At 42.8% G+C, this 22,113-nt stretch overlaps 1 protein-coding gene across 1 annotated transcript in view; it reads right to left on the reverse strand.

Annotated features, from left to right (window-relative positions):
* LOC149806026 (broad substrate specificity ATP-binding cassette transporter ABCG2-like) overlaps positions 1 to 20,662 on the reverse strand; it is a 111,926-nt gene extending 91,264 nt beyond the window's left edge. Inside the window, exon 1 of the mRNA XM_089950876.1 lies at positions 20,510 to 20,662. Within this exon, the coding sequence (XP_089807002.1) occupies positions 20,510 to 20,530 (21 nt within the window). The 5' untranslated portion in view covers positions 20,531 to 20,662. The remainder of the gene's footprint in view (positions 1 to 20,509) is intronic.
* Positions 20,663 to 22,113: the final 1,451 nt, after the last annotated feature.

The following is a 22,113-nucleotide window of genomic DNA, read 5'->3' on the forward strand; positions in this document are numbered from 1 at the left end:
TTCTTATTTTAAAATCAAAACCCAAAGACACTTACCTTATATAATTAATTTATTCTTTTATCAATATTTACAATCCAATTCACAATTCACAACGTAGCACTTTAAAACGTTCATAGACTTCTTCTGCTTCTTTGTTTACTCTCTCTGTTTTTTCAATTTCTTCACCGTCAGTCTTTTCCTCCTCTTCATCCTCACTTTCTTCCATTCTTCTTTTCTTCTCCTGTTTCTTTTTCTTCACCTGTCTACTTTCTTCCTCTTCTTCTTCCTCTCCAGAATCCCTCTCTTCTTGCTCCTCTTGTTTCTTAGGGCAATCTGGAGACCAATGTCCTTTTTCTTGACAATAATAACAGGTATCTTGACTTTTGTCTTTTCTAACCCCTTTTTTTTCTTTTTTGACCGTCTGGACACTCTGAAGACCAATGCCCTTTCTTCTGACAGATATAGCAAGTATCTTCACTTTTATCTCGAAAGGAAGGAGAGCAGTCCGTCGGCTGGTCTGAAGAAAATTTTCTAATGACCCCTCGCAACGCTCTGATGAAACGTTCGATCTGGGTAGTCTCTTCCATCGTTGTGCTCGGTTTGAGAGTGAAATGAATAGTGAAAGGAAAAGACACATACCCTTTGTGTACGCTGGTCTGCCATGACTATAAATTAGTCCATGGTGTTTAAATTTTAGTCATTTGACTTTTTGCTATCAAGATGAAACGATCCAATTCATTTGAGAAGAAAGAAGAAGAAAGTAAGAGGCAGAAACGTGATCTATCGCCTCGTACCAGAGCTGAAGTCTTGGCACAAATTCATGCCAGTGACTTTGAAGAGGACATGAGTGAACCAGAATCCGAACCCTCTAAACAAAGTTCACCACCCTTAGTTAACCCTGAAAAATACTATTCCATTCGAGAGACAGAAAAGCGCTCCTCTAGAAAATTTAGAACCACGGCTTACAAATACACGGTGAAGTTTAAAGATTTCAAGTCCGACGTACCCTTAGAGAAAGCAGAAGGGTTCATCACCGGGGTGTGGGATTCTTTGCTTACCACACTCAAGAAACAATGTCAACCCAAAGAAGACGATCGCTTGAGACTTTCCATACAACACGACGGTTTGAAATCCCCTGTTTGGATCGATTTAGCAGCCCTGCAGAATTGACCGCTTCCAAAGTCATGGACAAGATTCAACACGTACAACAATCCAATGACCAGTTTGACATCACCGATAGAAAAGCCACAGTGGACATGACCCACGTCTCTCCTCCTCAAGGGACTGGCCGCAAAACGGTCTTATTGGTGGACGGCCTTCGTAACACCAAAACAAGCCTCGTCCGAATTAACAACCCTCAAGACCAGATGTGTTTAGCCAGGGCTATCGTGGTGGGACGAACTTATGGCAACAAGAACGACACGACAGAATGGAAAAGTGCCTGGGAGAACATTCGAAAATCGAACCGAGCCAAACAACGAAACGAAGCAGAACTTCTGTTACAACAAACAGGCCTGTCCAAAGACTCACCCTGTGGCATTCCTGAGATGCAAAAATTGCAAGGTATCCTAGCTCCACGATACACCTTGAAAGTGCACCCTCAAGAAGTGCGCGGACCTCTGTTGTTTCGAGGCCAAGACTTTAAGGACGGAAAATACATTCATCTTTATCATCACGATGAACACTTCGATACCATTACCAGTATCACCGGATTCCTGGGATACAAATATTACTGTGAGAAATGTGACCATGGTTATAATAATCGAGAACAACACAAACATTGCGGATCGAAATGCTCAGGACGTTTGGCCTCTCAACCCTGTCTGAGCGAAGGGCAAGAACCAATGCATTGTCCTGCTTGTCTGCGCACATTTGTCAGCCCTGCCTGTTACCAACAACATCTGAAGACGCAAGGTTAACAGCAGAAATGTGCTTGTCAACTCCTGAGATTGTGCCCTACCTGTGGACAAGGCATATGTACCAATACTGTCAAGGCACACGTATGTCGAGGAAAGAAAAAATGTCACATCTGTCATCACATCGTGGATTTGGAACACCAATGTTACGTGCAAAAATACCAGCCCCAACCAGAGAATGAGGACGGTCACAAGAAGAAAGACAATTTCATCTTTTTCGATTTCGAATGCATGCAAGAGACTGGCATTCACATTCCTAATTTCTGCGTGGCTCATCGAGCGTGCGAGAAGTGCATTCAAGAACCTACCTTCAGTCATTGCCCTCACTGCAGCAAGATTCCCGAAGGGCGTGAAAAAATCTTTCGGGGACCGAACACGCTAGCCGATTTCGCCCGATGGGTCTTAGACCCCATCGACAAGACGTGGAGCCAAGAGGACATCGAACGTTATGGAGATTGTCATCGTCATGCCACGGTGATGGCTCATAATTTCTCCGGATACGACGGACAGTTTCTTTTGAGATACTATACGGAACATGGTACCGAGCGTCCTAAAGTGACTTTGAACGGAGCCAAAATCATTTTCATGCAAGTGGGACAAGTACAGTTTAAAGATTCGATGAGCTACTTGGTCATGCCTTTGAGCCGAATGCCTAAAACGTTTGCAATGACAGAAATGGCTAAAGGGTACTTTCCACACTTTTTCAATACGGAAGCCAATCAACATGCCGTTCTACCCCATTTACCTGAGGCTCACTATTACGACCCCGACAACATGCGTGCCGAACAACGAGAAGCTTTCTACGCTTGGTACCAGGCTCAAGCCTCGGACCCCTTCGACTTTCAGGAAGAAATGCTAAAGTATTGTCGTTCCGACGTGGACATTTTACGGCGTTGCTGTGGACAATTTCGAGAACTGTTCATGGAACACGGAGGGGTCGATCCTTTGAAAGAAGCTTGCACCATTGCCAAAGCGTGTTCCTTAGTGTACAGGCAACGATTCATGCCTGAAAACACCGTGGCTGTCATCAGTCCTCAAACGACCAACTATGTCAAACGTCAATACTCGGTCAAAGCCCTACGCTGGTTACATTACTTGTGCGACAAGGAAGACAAATGGATTCAGCATGCCCGCAACGGAGCAGGTGAAAAGACCATCGGAACGCATTCGGTCGATGGCTGGGACTTAGAAAACCCCAAGATCGTGTACGAGTTTAACGGTTGCTTATTTCACGGATGCCCCGTCTGTTACCCTGACTGTGGCACTAAAAATCAGTTTTTACAACGAACCATGGAAGACTTGTACCAGACCACTTGTCAGCGACGCCTAAGGTTAGAACAGGAAGGATACCAAGTGGTGGAAATGTGGGAACACGAATACGATCACCGTTTGAAAACCGATCCCGAATTTAAACGTGCCGTGGAAAGTTACCAGTTCATGGACCCGCAGAACCCGAGGGATAGTTTGTACGGAGGAAGGACCAATGCCACCTGTTTGCTGTACCAAGCCGACGAAGAGAAAGGAGAAGAAATCAAATGCTTGGACGTGTGTTCGCTGTATCCCTACGTGTGCAAATATTGTCGCTTTCCTGCAGGGCACCCACAATTGTTGACGGAACACATCGACCTGAAAAACATTCGACAATACGAAGGCTTGATGAAGTGCAAAGTTTTGCCTCCCACGGACTTGTACCATCCCGTCTTACCTCACCATTGCCAAGGCAAACTGATGTTTCCTTTGTGCCGTACTTGTGCAGAAACGTGCAACCAAGATCAACCTTGTCAGCACACCCAGGAAGAACGCGCCTTGACGGGAACCTGGGTCAGCGTAGAATTGTTCAAAGCTCTGGACATGGGATATCAACTGTTAGAAGTGTACGAAATTTTTCACTTTCCCAAGACAGAACAATACCACAAGGGTGACCCCACGCAGAAAGGCATTTTCGCAGACTACGTGGATGCCTTTCTGAAACTGAAGCAAGAAACCAGTGGCTATCCTTCCTGGTGTCACACTCCCGAAGACCAAAAGACATTCAAAGAGAAATACTGGGCACAAGAAGGCATCACTTTAGATCACATCGAGAAAAACGAAGGCAGGCGATCGTTTGCCAAAGTGATGTTAAATTGCTTGTGGGGTAAAATGGCACAACGCCCGTGTTTACCCGTGTATTTGACAGAACCTTCCCGCTACTTCCAGATGATTCACGACAAAACCAAATTCATGAAACACGTGGACGTCGTTCGCGAAGATTTGATCTTGGTCAATTACGAAGAAGATCTGGACTTTGTACAAGACGACCCTTTTGGAAATGTCATCATTGCGGCTTACGTGACAGCTCATGCTCGCTTAAAATTGTACGAAGCTTTAGAGCTGTTAGGGGAACGTATCCTGTACTTTGACACGGACAGTTGCATTTACATCGATCACCCGAGTCAACAGCACCCTGACATCGAAGGAGACCGTTTAGGAGCCTGGACAGACGAGCACCCCGACGACAAGATTCTAAGTTTCGCCAGTGGTGGTCCAAAAAATTACGGCTACGAATACCGGGACAAACAAGGAGAAGTGCACACGAAGTGTAAAGTGAAAGGATTGACACTGAATTATCGTACCAGTCGAGTGGTGAACTTTGGGGTATTGAAAGAAGCCTTGCAGTCTGGAAAAGATAAACACTTTAAAGTGACCACCTATCAACCGAACAAGATTGTACGTTTACCCACTCACCACATCGTCAGTCGACCCTTGGAAAAAGTCTATCAAATCGTGTACCAGAAGCGAGTGCGACTTCCCAATCATTTCACCTTACCGTATGGACACGTCGGTATTGGTCTGTATATAAAAAGGAACCCTAGGCAAGATCGATAGTTCATTTTGACTACCAAGACCAAGCGAACAAGATGAATACTTTCAGAGAAACACAAAACAAGTTCAGACAGGCACACTTCAAGTGTGGGGCTTCTGAAGTAGAATGCAATTGTGAGCCTTGCGATGGGAACGATGCTATACGCTGTGACCTTAGCGATGCCGTAAAGCATCATGGGAACTTTGTTTTCACTACCCCTATCATGGAAAGTGATGCTGTGCGTGCCAAACCTGAGGGATGCGAAAGCGATGCCGCTCGTCCTCTTGGACACTTTACTGGGTTTCGTTTTAAAGGTGGATGTTCACCCTCACGTTTAACCCCCTACGGAAGTCATCCAGCCCTGAGCAAACTCCTGTCCATGTCACCCAACCCTCATCGAAACGAACCTGTGAAAGACGAATATTCGTTCCCTGTGCGTTTGTCGGAATACTGCGACTTTGAAAATCGTCTTCAGTCGTTCAAAGGAGGGGCCCCGAGTGGCCGAGTGGTCTAAAGCGCTATCCGTTACGGATCACTGCCATCTCACCTCTGTCTGCGTAGGTTCGAGTCTCGGATTCGGCCAATGTGGGTATGTGAGAAAGCTTGCCAGTAGCTTCTCGAGGGTCGGTGGTTCTTTCCGTGGTTTTCCCGGGTTCTTCCTCCACCATTAATACTGGCCGCCATGTATAGCCTATCGTGTGCTGAAAAATGCGTTAAGCCCTACAACAACAACGTTCAAAGGAAAATGGCCTAAGTATCTGGTAGGACCGCCCCCGAAGAATTAGCCAGAGCCGGATTGTTCTACTTGGGCGAAGGAGATAAAGTCAGGTGCTTCAGTTGCGGTGTGTCACGTCACCACTGGGAACCACAAGATTCGGCCTACGTAGAATATGCTCGATGGTCACCGAATTGTCATTACTTACCCTTAGTGGGACCGCGACATTGAAGTAACTTACCATAACCTGTGTATGGATACTTTACAAGAGAACATTCGTGCTTTGCCTGTGGAGTTGAGAGAAAGGATTTACCGAGAGCTGGTGAAAATCCAAGTGAAACGTAAAGAACAATTGCATCCGTTACGTCACCAGATGTTTAATCACTGGTACCTGAATGAAATACAAGGACTGATTGAGTTGAAAATGTTCCATTGAAGAGACATTGATCAACGACCCCCTGGTTTTAAAAAGAATTGGTTTGGTATTGATGATTCTATCTACTACATTGTAAACTTACTGGATCGAATTCCAGAGGAAGAGCTAACGAATTACCAACATCTTTTATGCAATGTCGACTTAGTGAAAGAGGAAACTTCTGAACGAATTGTAATGTGTAAATTAGTGACTAAACGATTTAGATTCGACAATGAATTAAAACTATGTCTGTGCAAACAGTACATTTATTGTGTCAGAAAGAGAATTTAGTATGACTATTCATGGATACTTTACAAGAGAACATTCGTGCTTTGCCTGTGGAGTTGAGAGAACGCATTTACCGAGAGCTGGTCAAAATACAAGTGAAACGTAAAGAACAGTTGCATCCGTTACGTCACCAGATCTTTAACCACTGGTACCTGAATGGTATAAAAGAACTGATTCGTCAGAAATTGTTTCAGTGGTCAGACCTTGTTCAATACTTCCAGGCCCCCGATGATCCACGTGTTCATAATTTTGGTTACTTCGAGATTCACCTAGAGCAACGCATTGAGGAAGACAAGTTAAGGATTACCAACATATTTTACGTGGAATCTACTTAGCGGAAGAGGAAACATCTAATCGAACACTGACGTTCCGGTTACAGTATGCAAGATTTAAATTTCCCACTAGAGAACGAAGATCTCTGGCTAGAAAGTACGTGTATTGTTTCCGAAACAAAGAGAGTATAAAAACAGGCTGCCATGCCACGACTTTTATTACATGTAATTGAACAGATTCCGTGGAAGGAACTCAATGACCATATTCAAACCGTGGATCATTACCATCGATTATTACAAGAACTGTATCCATTCAATTTGGGTCGACAAGTGGTGTGTGTCTCAGTGACTTGTTTTTTAGGATTTCGTTTACCAGCCGATTCTTTGTGGACTCTTTACGATCAGTACCTACCATCCCAATGGCCTTAAATGGTCACGAAAGACTCCTTTTGCTCAAAGCCTTGCGTTTTCATCTGGATACTTCTCGACCTCTGCGGGAAAAAAAAAGATTCGTCAACTTTTAGCTACCCAAGACGTGTATGACGATGTGTGTGTAGCTTGTGACTTACACTCCCATTGGACAGATGTCCGTGCCTGGAAAGAATGGGATTTTGAGACTTGGACCCAAGAAGTGGCCCAGTATGCACGAGAGTTGTTCAAGGAAAAAAGTCACTTTTCAACCTGTGTTAGTGACGGTGCCAAAAAAAACCGTCACCCAGGACAGGACTGTCGTGGACATGCCTGAAAGACCCTTTCGGGAGGACACTTGTGTGACCTTACCCCCTATAGAACTGGTCAGAACCTTACCCAAAACATGTTGTACAGACACTTCTTTCTATTCCACGTTGATAATTTCGATGTGCCTTTTATCGTTGTACTTAAGCCTTTGGCTTTTATGTATTTTTTTCTTTCGTATTCATGTTAAAATAATTCAATAAACGTGTCCTGAAAAAGTATATAAACTCTTGTCTTCTTTGTTTTCGTGTCACAATTGACATTACTCACATAATGGCTACTTCTGCTCCCTCTTCCTCTATTGTCAAAGTCATCGACGAACACTTAGATCGTGCCAGTTGGGAGGCTTTGTATCTTCGCCATCCCTTTAACATGCTCATTGCTGGACCTAGCGGTTCAGGCAAAACCGAATTCGTCAAACGATTGATCGAACATAAACATCATTTGATCGATCGTGAGCCTCAACGTGTCGTGTGGTGTTACAAAGAGTGGCAATCGGCGTACAGCCTCTTGCGAGAAAGTCAAGGCGAATCCATCGTGTTTGTGGAAGGCATTTCTAAAGAAGACGATGGCATCGTCTCTGACTCCCGTCAAACCCATTTGGTCATTTTCGACGACATGTTAGGAGAAGACGAAGAAGAAGTTAAACTGTGGTTCACGCGCAAAGGGCATCACCGTAATGCCAGTGTCGTTTACATCACCCAAAATTTGTTTCAACAAAATAAAGCCCATCGTACCATCAGTCTCAATGCGCATTACGTGGTCTTGTTTAAAAGCCCTCGAGATAAATCGCAAGTGCAAGTCTTAGCCAAACAGTTAGGAACGCCTTGGCTGACTCAGGTGTACGACGATGCCACCCAAACACCACACGCCTATTTACTCGTCGATTTGAAACCTACGACCCCCGAGGATTTGCGATTTCGTACCCACTTGTTTCACCACTGGTGCCAAGACGGAGGGCCTGTCCTGTACACGTCTCCGTCCTCGACATAATTTCACTCCAAAAAAATCTATAAAAACCTCAGACACTTTTCGTCTGTCTCATACAGTTTGAACATGACGTCCCTTCAGTCACATCTTCCCGTCAAATTGATTCGTGCCTTGTATGGCATCAGTCGAGAAAAAAATCCACAAATACGGGCTCGTGTCTTAGAAGCTAGTCTCAAAGAAGTCTTACGATGGTTCACGGTGACAGCACGTCAATTACTCCAAGGGATCATTCAGATTCCTCATCAAGCCAAACGCTTTTTTGATCGAAACAAAGTCGCTTTGACCCAACTGGCCGATCCCAGCATCGACACTCAAACCAAAAAACAAATCATTTTGAAACCTGGAGGGAGCGGTACTCTAGGAGGGATCATCATTCGCTCTCTTTTAAGATGGGATCCTAATGCTCCCAAAGTTCTTCCCAAGAAAAAAGAAGTCAAATGAAGCTCGAAGAAGTAGAAATAGAGCCACGGTGGCAAGACCAGGTCCCCAAGGAGAAACGTGTCTAAAACAACTTCTCCAGTGGCGAGACCCTCCTCTTACCAGACACCACCCCGCAAAAAGAAAAGCCCCCAGAAAAAGAAACAGAGAAAAAGTCCCCAGAAAAAGAAAAGCCCACAGAAGAAAACTAGTCGCAAGAGAGGCACTTCAACCAGGACGCAACCTTACACTCGCAAACCATGACCTGTCACGACGGTGACCTCGTCTCCGGTAGCCTCAGGTTCAGTCACTTCTCCGTTGATGACACCAAGAACTGAAAAGTACCTAGAGACGTTGATCACACCAAGAACGTCTCCACTGATGACCCCAAGAACTTCCCCAGTGGCATGACCCTCCAATTTAGCGGCAGTGGCCGCTGCTCACAAAGTACCTTCTCCCAAAATCAAAGTCCAAGAGAGATCGGGCATGTTACAAAGTTTACTGGATTTGTCCAAGCAAGAACTGGCTCGATTTAGTCCGTTGCGTACCCCTGCACGACGTGTCATGCCTGTCCTGAAATTGATACGACGTAAAGACAATCAGTGGCGACGCGTTCCAGTATAAAAAAGGTTTGTGACTAAGTAGGGGTATCAGTGTTTTTGGTGCTGAAGACTCAAAGATGTCACTCTCCAGAAAACATCCCTCTTCTAAAACCCAAGGAAAGAAAAGGAAAGGACTGCCTCCTCGTTTAGTCAAACATGGGGACATGTTATCTGTCCTGTCCAAAGCTTCTCCACCCTACGAAAAAAACTCATTGAATCAGCCTCCAAAGAGGTCATCGATACCGTGTGCGAATGTTGTTTGAACGTGTTGAAAGACACGATCCCTTTGTCCAAACACCAGAAACAATGCTTAGGCAAACATCGTCACGTTCTTCGCCAAATGGTTCAAAAGAAAATTCCCCTTCGTCAAAAAATGAAGATGTTGGTCCAACGTGGAGGAATTTTACCCCTCTAGCTAGGCCCATTGCTGAAAGGAGTCTTGGGAACCATGTTGGGAGGACTGGTGGGAGCAAGATAAAAAGGCCCTCTGAAGTCCCAAGATCTCAGAATCGACCCCTGACATCCCATGGAAGGACGAAAACTAGCTTTAGTGCCTTACAAACGATGGATGGAATACCATCGTTGGCAAGAACAACGCACCCCACATTTACCTCCCAATCCCAATTTGAGCGAAATGTCCCAGTTACAACACGAATTGCAGTCCTTGATGGATCGCCAAGATTTGTCCGAAACAGAAAAATCGCAAAAGTACGGTCAACTCTTGCAACGACTGCAACTCTTTCACCAGAAAGCTTTAGACGAAACAGCTCTACCCACTCTGAAAGATTTTAAGACCTTGATGAAAAGTCCAGCACCATCACCAGTACCACTACCACCACTGCCAGTGACCAAGACAGAAAAAGGAGAAGAAGAGGAAGGGTTTCAAACTCCACCAGAAAAAGTACGCAAGTTAACAACACCACCTACCTCCAGAATTGGATGGATTAAAAAGATGATGACCACCCCTTCTTCATCAGAAGAGAAAAAGAAGGTGAAGACAGAATTGAAACAAGAAAAAATATCCCCTGTTCAGACATCCTCCTCCTCCTCCTCCTCGACACCTATTGCCGGCCGCACACGCAAAGCATAACAATCCAAGAAAGTATCCCAAGAGAAAAAGAGTAGCATCTTCCAAGAGTGGGTGCCTTATTAACACAAACCAACAAATGGAAAAAGTCTTAGCCAGCATTTACTACGATCCCTCCCATGCTGCAGGTTACGCAGGAGTTCAAAAATTGTATCGTGCTGCCAAAACTCGACTGAAAAGTCTCCGTTTACCTCAAGTGCAACGATGGTTACAAGAACAAGCTACCTACACTTTACACAAACCCATTCGACGCAAGTTTTCCAGAAGTCGCACCCGAGTGGAAGGCATCGATCATCAATGGCAAGCCGATTTAGCCGATGTCTCTCATTTGGCCACCTACAATCGCGGGTACAAATATTTGTTTTGTGTCATCGACGTCTTTTCCAAATTTGCCTGGGTCGTGCCCTTGACTTCCAAATCGAGCAGCGAGTTAGTGCGAGCCCTGCAACGGGTGTTGAAACAAAGCTGTCGTCACCCTCTTCGATGGCAAACGGACAAAGGCACCGAATTTCTGAACCAAGCTTTCCAAAAAGAATTAAAGAAACGTGACATTCATTTTTTTACCACCGAGAATCCTGAAACCAAAGCCAGCATCCTGGAACGTTTTCAACGCACTTTGAAAGAACGCATGTGGAAATATTTTACGCATCACCACACTCTGAAGTACATCGACATCTTACCACACCTGGTGCAAGCGTGCAACCAATCTTACCATCGAAGCATTGGACGTGCCCCGCAAGAAGTGACTCCCGAAAACGAAGTGCTGGTGTTTGAGCGTCTGTTTGGTGCGTCCCCGACGAGGGCTGTCCCCAAGAAAAGTGGAGTGTTGGACGTAGGAGATTGGGTACGCATTGGCAAAACCAAACGCACTTTCGACAAAGGTTACTTACCTAACTGGACCACCGAATTGTTTCGTGTCACTGGACGAGTGCATGGTCGTCATCCTGCCGTCTATAAATTGGAAGACATGAACGGAGAAGTGCTCAAAGGAACGTTTTATTTGCCCGAGTTACAACGTGTCACCAAAAAAGAAGACGACGTGTACGACATCGAAAGCATTCTCGAACGCAGAACCCGTAAAGTGGGCAAACGACGTGTCAAAGAAGTCAAAGTACGTTGGAAAGGATATCCGCCCAGTTTTGATTCTTGGATCGACGCTTCGCAAGTCATCGACTATAAAAAGAAGTGACCATCATGCCCTTTCACACAGCAGACGCAGCTACGTCGACCACTCCTTCTTCACCTAGTTCTTCTGTGCAAGATTTACAAAAACAACCCTTGTGGGTGTGGTGTGGAGAACGTGTGCATAAAACGCAAATCGTCTTTTTCTGCCAAATCTTCGTAGTGTATTGTGTCATCGGGGCAGCCATCGCCAATTTGAGTTTGCAACAAGGAGACAAACAATTGTGGACCATTTTATTGAGCAGTTGCATCGGTTACCTGCTTCCCAATCCCTCCCTGAAATTCTCTTCCAACGGGAACCTTGTGTCCAGTGCCAGTGTCAGTTACCACTCCAACCACAACCAGAACCCCATTTTGGGCGGAGACACGCCTCTGACGTCCAGTAACCCCTCGGACAGCCACAGGACTCTGGAATTATGAGTCACCAAAACCAATTTTACTTAACCTTACCCAGTGACAGTTCCATGGAGGTGTTTCCCAAGAACACGTTGTGCTGTTACACGGCCAAATTACCTCAGGCCATCCCATTAGATCACGAAGCCCATTGGGAAGTGGCTTTAGTGGAAATCATTCACCCGACCCAAGTCCTCAATGTCCTTCCTAATCAAAATTTTTTTACGGTGGAAGTTCATGACGAGCCAGTGCAAAAGTACTTGAATACCCATGTCAAATATGATCACAAAACCTATGATGACAAAACTCAAAAGTGGTCCTACCACTTGTTCATTCCCCCAGGCTATTATTTTAGTGGTCAACATTTTGGTCAGCACCATTACCTCCAGATTTAATGTCGTGTTTCTGAAAGCTTTGGAAAGTGTCAAAAAAGTGTCACCATGGAGTACCACAAAGCAGCTCGTCGCTTCCTGATGAAATTTGACGGGGGTAAAATCGTGTCCATTTTATTTTGTCCTGAATTGTTTGACATGTTGGGCGGAGACATGGACATGAGAATGGCCATGATCAAGAAAAACGAATTACCAATCATTTACGACAACGAGTCTTTTAGCAAGTTATTTCGTTCCCCGGTAGAACTGAACCAAGGACTGAATTTGATGTTTGTGTACTCCGATGTGGTGGAGTACAACGTGGTGGGATACACCTCCGTACCGTTACTGCGTGTCATTCCTTTCAAAGTGGATTCTGCCACAACCGCTGACGAGGAAGGTGGAAACACTTATCACGTCCACCGCGAATTTGTACATCCTCACTATTTGCCCGTCAGCAAGTCTTATTTGGACACGGTCAACATTGCTATAAAAGGAGATCTGGGACAAAATATTTCATTCACCAAAGGAAAAGTCACGGTGAAACTCCATTTTCGAAAACGGTTCTCTCACGACTCGTAAGTCATGTATCCAGTGTACCGAGGGGTTGCTCGACAGCGAGGACACGGTTTAGGAGATATGTTAAAATCGACTTTTCGTTCGGTGGCTCCGGTGTTGAAACCGATGGTGACAAGCGGATTGCACGCCTTGAAAGATGCGGCACTGACACAAGGCAAAGAATTTCTCCAAAATGTCATCATCGACAAACAAAACCCCAAAGAAGCTTTCCTGAGGGCAGGCAAAAATGTCTTGCTGCAAACGGGTAAAGACCTTTTGGGTCGACGAGAAATACCTATAAATGCCCTGCACGTTACCGAGTCAGGCATTCAGCAAGGACAAGGCAGAAAGAGACGACGAAGAAAATACCTTTTCACCAGACTTCACACTTCTAAAGCTAGAAAGACAAAGAAAAGAAGAACCGTTCGAGACTTAGACGTTTTCGATTATTAAAATATTGAGACACAGAGAAAAAATGATGCACCGAGAGTCTTGCGCTTGTTCCAAGTCGGAACTGGATCTGTTTGCCATGCCATCCACCATGATGACGATGCAAGAATCCCAGTGGGTGGAATTTCATCCCGTCTCCTCTTTGACGGATTCTGCTCCCATCGAGTTTGACATCAAAGGTCAGCCCGAAGATTACATCGATCTGAATAGCAGTTACCTGTATTTGAAAGTCAAAGTGATCAAAACGGACAACACCAATCCTGGAGCCAATGATAGGGTAGCGCCCGTCAACAATTTCATGCATTCCTTGTTCAGCGAAGTGGACTTGTACTTGAATAACAAATTGGTCAGCAGCAGCATGGATACTTACCCGTATCGTGCCTACCTGGAAAATCTCTTGACGTACGGAAACGAAGCCAAGAATACTCATCTGGATGCTTGCGTGGTATGGAAACCTGACACAGCGGGTGATGACACGTTTAACGATACAGCCCTCACAGCAGATGACGATCCTCACAATGTGGGGTTTAACACACGTAGAAATAAAATTCTGCAAGGACGTAGTTTAGAACTGATGGATCGTTTGCATTTGGACATGTGGTTACAAGAAAAGTATTTACTGAACGGAGTGGATATTCGCCTGAGACTGAATCGTAGCAGTACCGCTTTCCATTTGTTGGCCCATGCTAACGAGTACAAAACCATTATTCAAGAAGCCAGGCTCTACGTGCGACGCGTGGAAGTGTTACCCAAAGTGGGAAACGACATCAGTCAAACGTTGAGCAGAACGACCGCCAAGTATCCCATACGACGCGTGGAAGTAAAAACGTGGACCATTCCTGCTGGACAGCGATCCATGATCGAAGATCATCTGTTCCAAGGTCAGTTACCCAAGCGTTTGATCCTTGGTATCGTCAAGAATTCAGCCTTCAACGGAGTCTAGAACGAAAATCCTTTCCTGTTTCATCATTACAACGTAGCCAAGATCGAAGTCAGTCGCGATGGCAAGACACTGTGTACCCGACCGTTTGAGCCTAAGTTTGGTGACAGGAATTACTTGAGCTCGTACTTGTCCCTGTACGAAGCCAGCGGACAGTTAGGAACCAACAGCAGTCACGGCATATCGTACGAGGATTATACAGGAGGCTACGGTTTGTGGGCGTTTGATTTCACTCCAGACCAAGGCAGCGACGAGGGACATTTCCACCCTATAAAATCAGGCCAGATTCGTGTGGAACTTCAGTTTACTAATCCTCTACCTGACACAGTGAACGTCTTCCTGTATGCAGAATTTGACAATACCATAGAAATCAACAGTTTAAGAGAAGTCATCCTAGATTATTAGAAGCCATGGAAGACTGTTATCCCTCTTTACCTAGTGGAGAAACTTCGGACATGAAATGTGAGGAGACCGTGGAAGAAGAATCCCAAGACAAAGACGAAGAAGTTATCATGATGAAGTCAAGATGGCCAGAACAAGAAGCCCATTTAGTCTCCTGTTTTGCCAAACACTTGGTCGAAAAAATTACGGAACTGATCAAGAAAGATTGCTATGGATGTCAAAACGACCATCCCAGTCAAATTCAACACGATAAATGCCTGATGCTGAGTCAAGAAGAAAAATTGGACGAGTATCTGGACGAAGCTTGGAGTCTCATCTCGGACGAAGTCGTGTTGCACCAGTGGTATAAAGACTTGCGTGAACATTCTTGTCCACCATTAACCACTCAAGAGATCCATCGTATCGAAGCTCTCCTGAATCAGAGTGGGGAGACGAAGCGAAGAAACGGTTATTTGTCAGACATTTTCAAGCAAAAAGTCAGGATCGAATTGATGACTTATTATTACCTGTGAAGAAAAAAAAACCACACAAAAACATGGATACCTGGGAACTTTATTACCTTTTGAACCACAGTTCGTACACTGCTTCTTGGAATCCTGTCGTCTGTGCTAAAGATGAACTCCCTCATCGCAAACCTCAAGACCATCAAGCTTATGTGATCAACACGGACGACAGTCATCTCCCAGGAACCCACTGGGTAGCCGTCTACTTTCCTCAAGAAGGATGTGTGGAATATTTCGATTCGTATGGATTGCCTCCTTTGGAAGACGATATCATTGACTTTATGAGAAGAAATGCTCAGACCACCCGATTCAATAATGTGAAATTACAAGGCACAGATTCCTTGGTGTGTGGACAATACTGCGTATATTTTCTGCATCATCGCAGCCTGGGCTATTCCTTAGAACATTTAGTAACTCATTTTGATCCTCGTTCTTCTTCTAGAAACGATGTGAAAGTAGATCGATGGTTTTGTGACCATTATGCTTATCTTTTGTCTCAAGCTAGGAAACGTAGTGTCCATCAATGGCCTAATGACTTCCAACAGTGGAAATCACAATTTCATTCACAACGTTGTCAGCCCTGTCCAAAATAATGTGTGAGTAGAAAAAAATGTTTGGTATTTGAAAAAAATGTTTGATGTTATATTGTTGGATTATTGGGAAAAATGTTAGAGTTTTTTGTTAGTGTTAAGTGATTTTGAATAAAAAATGTTGTGTTTTGAAAAAAAATGCCTTTGTGGTTTGTTTGGCTATAAGAATTTTGATTCATGCGCTTTGACTTCTCTCTATCTCTCTCATGACACTCATTGAACGTTCCGGCTCGAAAACCGTGTAGGGATGTTTTCCTTCACGTTCGCGTTTTGACTTTAAAACAGGGGGTAGTTTCCAGTCTAACCATCCATTGTCGACTCATCCTCCTACGAAGATGTGCTCCAAACTAGCTAAGCTAAACGAAGCCTACGTGAATTTGCATAGGGTCAGACACAGTCTGATACCGAAGCCAGAAGAGATAGAGAATGTGAGAATGTTAAAAGTCACTGAAGACCTGATAGAAGAGCTCTTCAGAGAAGAAATGAACAGGGAGAAAGAAGAATGGACAGAAAAGTACAGACTTCAGAAACAGCAGAGAGAGCAGCAATAGCAACAACAACAGCAGCAGCAACCTGAACCTGACAGAGGCTTTGTCGATTGTCGTATCGATACCAAAGAGTTCTTCTTCTCTTTCCGAAGAAGCAGACCTATCGTCAGAAAGTCTATCGTTAGAGGACGTCGCATTTTTAGAAACTAAAAGATCGCCCTAGCTTCAACTTCACGCAAGCAAAAAACAGAAAAACAGCCCTTTTCAGGGCTACCCAAATCTCTGGAAAAGAAATAACAATCGATTTGCCAATGTGTGTATGCAGAGTAGTGTGAATATAAACACTGACTCTTTTCTGGTGTGATTGTATGTGTTTGTGTTTGTAAGCATTCACGTACGTTTGTGTGAATAGTAGATAATGTTTTTTGATGTTTGACGTTTGGGAATAGTAGATTTGGGGTTTGTTTATTGCTGCTCCGCGTATGTGGATAGTATATTATTTTTAATGAAAATTGTTAAAATAGTAATGGGTAGTAAAAAAATTGAGTGAGCGTTTCTTTTAGGTCCGCGCGTTGTTTGGTCATGATCTAGGTAATATAAATTTTCTTTTATGGGATGTTTTCCTTCACGTCCGCGCTTTTAGTATAAATTGAAAATCGCTCGGCAGTCTAGCTACCCTTGTCGATTGATCAAGAGAATGAACACCAGACTAGCAAAACTGCTTGAACTTCATGTACACCTGGAATGTACCAGGTGTATAGTGAATGAGCTGGCTGCAGAGGCCATCGTAGAAGAGGCAAGGATAAAGAAAGAAGAGGAGGAGAGAAGACAGAGGGAAGAGAAGGAAAAGAAAATAGGAGAGAGGGTGTTGTATAAAATTCCAGAGACAGAGGATTGGGGTGCTGAAGCCAATCATCCCGCCTCTGCACTCCAAAGAAAACAAGTTAAAGGAGACTGGGGAAGAAGATGTGTGTGTGGTGCCAGGCCTGGAAGGTGCCATCATTAACCAGGTGTCACTGGAGTTCAAAAATAAACAGCCCTTTTGAGGGCTACCCAATACTCTAGAAAATAAATAGTAATCGATTTGCCAATGTGTGTATGTAGAGTAGTGTGAATATAAACACTGACTCTTTTTTTTAAAATTGTGTGTGTGTGTGTGTGTGTGTGTGTGTGTGTGTGTGTGTGTGTGTGTGTTTGTAAGCGCTCACGTACGTTTGTGTGGATAGTAGATTATTGGGTAATGTAAGAGCTTAAGTTGGTTTGTGTGGATAGTAGATTAGGGTTTCATTTTAATGCTTTGAGTGTGTGGACAGTAGATCTGGGGTTTGTTTATTGCTGCTTCACGTATGTGGATAGTAGATAATATGAAATGAGAAAAGTAGGGGATGTTTTCCTTCACGTCCACGCGTTTTAAGTAATGATCTAGGTAATATAAATTTTATGTCGTAGGGGGATGTTTTCCTTCCCGTCCGTGCTTTAACTATAAGAACCCACAAGGTTTGATGTTCGAACCATTCTACGGAATAAAGACAAGGAAGATGGTAGCTGTAACAGAATTGTTTAACCAGTTGAAGGACATTTGGTATTGGATGGTGGATGGAGCTTATGTAGTGGAAAGGATTAAACGAGAATGGAAGCATGAAGTTACCCGGGATTTTGTCAGAAGGCAAGTGACCAACCTGAAATTAGCTATGGATCTGGTGAAAGAGATGATAGAAGAAGAAGTAAAAACACTAAGAGGCTTTATAGATCCAGAAGAAAGGAATACTGGCAAAAGTGAGAACTTGGTGGAAGCAGTGGAGGAAATAAAAGAAGATGATGATGAAACCAAAGGCCCTTTTCAGGGCCACTCATAGGTCTCGAAAAGATCTTGACTTTCAATTGCCTAGCCCATTTTTTTTTTTTTATTTTAAAAAAAAATAGAGACCCCCCCCCCTTCCTGTTTCAATTTTTTGCCTGTTCCCTTTCCATAGACCCATCAGGTCGGGACCGTATGAAAATAGGGTCCCGACCCTGTTCCATTTCCCCTTGTCCTTAGATAGGCCCACACAGTATTCCCATGTTCCATTCCCCTTGTCCCTAGACAGGCCCAAACTCTATTCCCATGTTCAATTCCCCTTGTCCCTAGAATGGATATTTTTTTTCTCCCATGTTAAATTACATAGTCCCCAGGTGGATATTTTTTTCTCCTATGTTAAATTTGACATAGTCCCCAGAGTGGATATACCCTTTTTAACATGGAAGTCCCCTAGTTCCTAGAGTGTCCCTATTCACTACTAGCGTTGTACTGATGTGTCAACAGTCTCTTGTTGAAACACAGAAAATGTTATTCCAGTTTTGAATTCCGTATAAATTGCAGCAAATGTCTTTGTCCAAGAATTATCAGAGCACTCCTGTATTTCCAGGGAAAACAATCACTTAAATTCAACAATCTGAAGAAAATAAAATTTAGCACAAACTGGTCACAACATAATACAGCTTAACGTGTCAGATGTTAAAGCACGACTGATAGAACTGTTATCAGAACATCAGCTATACACCTAATTAAGACGCAAAACAGATTCCCGAATGTGGGGTGGGGGGTGGGGGTAAGGGTTCATCCTTCTGGAAAAAATTAAAAGTTTGTTTACCAATTGATACATGCTTAATGACACGAAGTCCAGGTGTGACATTGACTCAACTTACTGATTCTTACTCTGAGAAAGGTAATAAAACAATTATATAAAAAAGTTGTTTACCAAAATTGTCACTAATTTTGAAGGTCAGCAACTAGTTACGATGTTTCAGTTCTGGACATGGTCAATCCAGCAAACAATGTCACACCACAACAGCATGTAATGGAATGAAAAAAATTAAATCCAACAAACAAACAATTAAATTAAATATACATAACGATTGAAATACCAGGCAGTCATATTTTTGGATGGATAGTTAGTCTTTTGATAAATCCCATACTTTTCCGAATTACACTATTTTTACATTAAATTCGCTCTAAACAAAAACTTTTTTCTTGGCAATAACAAGGATAAATTCTTTGTTAAACGTGGACTACAATAAACAACATTAGAGGAAAGATATTAGTATCTCACTTTGCATGCGTTTACATCAGCAATGGAGAATATCCCGTTTCTCACAGTAATTGCAATTTAACTCAAATTGACAACAATACCGTACTCAATACTGCAATGGGATTCGAAAAAAAGAAGAAACTTGAATACATGTATGTTGACATAATTTGAATGACGATATATAAATTACGATAAATGAACCATAAATTAATCAGAAGTAAACTTGCTACTTTACAATGAAGAACCTATGGTACTTGTGTCAATGTTCAAATCGGACTTACAATCCAAAATTTAACAATTAATGGTTTAGGGGAACCAATGTAGATCGAGAACATCCCTTGCACATCCGTTATTTCCTGTAACATTCTTCGTCATCTCTTCCAAATGTCCTTTGAGATATTAGTTGCGTGAGTCAGGCATGTTCAAAATTCTGATAATATTTTCTTTTTTGAGTATTATTCATTGTGATTTGCGATGTTCAAATCTTCCTTGGAGCAATCATTAGTATTTAGCATTTCATCTTTTGGCTTTTCACTTTCTTTCTTTGATTTCTCTCTTCTTTTTTCTGATTATTTTCAACGTTCATTGTTTCATTTTTGTCTTCCAGCTCCTTTAATTTGTTTATAATTTGCCTGCCTACTTTCTTGATCGATTCAATCACGAGTTTCTCAAACAGCTTGGATATACTAACAAAAACTAAACCATCTAATTTCTAAATTAATACCTTTTGATTTCAATCGGAAAAAGATCTTCAGATTAAAACTAATCCAAAATTGAATCCCTACAGCACACAGAAAACTGTAAATATCACAAATATTTAGAAATGATTTTGCTAGCTACTCGCACTGGAAGGCGGGGAAAATCTCTCTCTCTCTCTCTCTCTCTCTCTCTCTCTCATGTTAATTCCTAGCATTTTCGACACGAACAACCTTTGATTACACAGACATTTCATTTACATGTGTGTATTAGACCTTCCTCATTTATTAACCTCTCTGTCTACATGTCTCCGTCTCTGCCTGTCTGTAGATTTTAAATGACTCTTTTCCCTTCCTTCGCCCTCCTTCAGTTATGTTCTTTGGTGCCTGATTAAAGCTCTTAAAAATCGATCTGGATAACATATTAAATTATACACAACGTTATTGATTTTGCACCATAGATAGTTGCACGACATTACCCACACATAAGCATGATCTAACACATGAACGAATGGAATGGCAAAATCACAAAGTCGTCACTGTCGTAGACGGAAAGGGAAGCAAAAATACTAAATAAAAAAGCGTTGCCCATTTAATTGAAAGTATTTTACCTTTGATGTGGACCGCTTCATGATTTTGGAAACAGATCAGCTGTATAGGCTGTTGATTTTATCTCTTGTTTACAAACCAGGGAAACAAAATCAGCTGTGGGAGCTGTTGGTCTTATGCCCTGTCTACAAACTAAAGAAACTGTTTGAAGGAACTACACGTACTAGGTATAGACATTGTCGCTGATATACATAATATCGAAAGCAGGACCTGGTCAAAGTACCACATTTATTAGTATCTGATGCAAGATTCATACTATACATGTTATCATTATCGATAAATGTTCCCCTATCTACCCACATCTCCGCCACCTATTTTAATTTTACAATGTCATCTTCGCTAGACAAAGTTCCGATACGTTGACCCTGTCAGCACTTTGGTGGATCGATCAAATATTTCAGCGCTTTGTCATAGCGACATCTATTGGATTTCATGAGTTGTCTCCCTTAATACGTAACGCCAACCAACCAATAGGGTGCAACAGCTGTGCAGTTTATATCAGCCGAAAACGATGCAGGCAATTTACTTCAAAAGGACACTTTGTAAGTTTAACGTCAAAAGGACACTTTATAAGTATAGCATTGAAAGTATGAGTACGTACTAGATAGAAGCCATTACAGGTGTATTTGAGGCGAACGGATGTATTTATACAAACACGGACCGGCAGTGAAAAATTGCCTTTTTATGAGTCCATTCTAGATGTGTGCTCCATTTGTCACGATCATGTAGGAACAGTGTTCAAATTTGAACAATTTTAATTGATCGAATGCGGTGGTTTGCCACGGCATCCAAGGAAATTAACAGACCCGAAGTAATGAAATATGTGATCGATCCGAACCTTAGTAGGCGAAGATGAGCCAATGCAAGTATGAAGGGAGCGACACCACGAAAAATGTGGTATTATGATATCTGAGAACATACCACGATACGTACCACGATATACCACAATTATTTTCGGTACCAAAATATATTGTTCTGGGGCAGGGGCATGACACTTTTGTTTGGTTAAATTTCGTCTGCTGATAGCTTGAAAACTTAGCTTGCTATTATTTATAATAAACAGGCGCAATATAATATCCATTATATCATTTGAAAGAAAAAAATGAATCATCTCAGATCCCCAAAAAATTGCATCCTCTCCCGCCTCCCTATCCTGAAAAACAAATGGCCATTACCTAGTAATAGATGAATTTGCATTGTGTGTCAATCTTGTATAAGTTGTAAATGTGGCTAAAGTCGAATGATTAAGCTTACGCTATAGCTTACATCCCGTTAAAGACATTAGAGAACTTGTTGATAAAAACTGGAAGTGCTGACACTGAAGCCTGCAATTTATTAGCTATACTATTGATATAAAATAGGTAGGGAAACTTTGGGTGGTATGCCAACACTCGGAAAAGATAATTATCAGATAGGGCCAGTAAATACAAAACACACACTGAACAACCGAGAAAATATTTAATAAACAAGAGCAAGAGCATACCATAGTTGTTTGCAATAAACACAACGAAGGCTTATAGGCAAATGTACTTCAATATATCAGTGTAGTAGGTAGAAATTGCCATGGCAATGTTATAAACATATATTCACATAGTACATTACGTGA

Source organism: Sinohyriopsis cumingii, chromosome 2 (assembly GCF_028554795.1).
Source record: "Sinohyriopsis cumingii isolate HCF-2022 chromosome 2, ASM2855479v2, whole genome shotgun sequence".
Taxonomy (NCBI): domain Eukaryota; kingdom Metazoa; phylum Mollusca; class Bivalvia; order Unionida; family Unionidae; genus Sinohyriopsis; species Sinohyriopsis cumingii.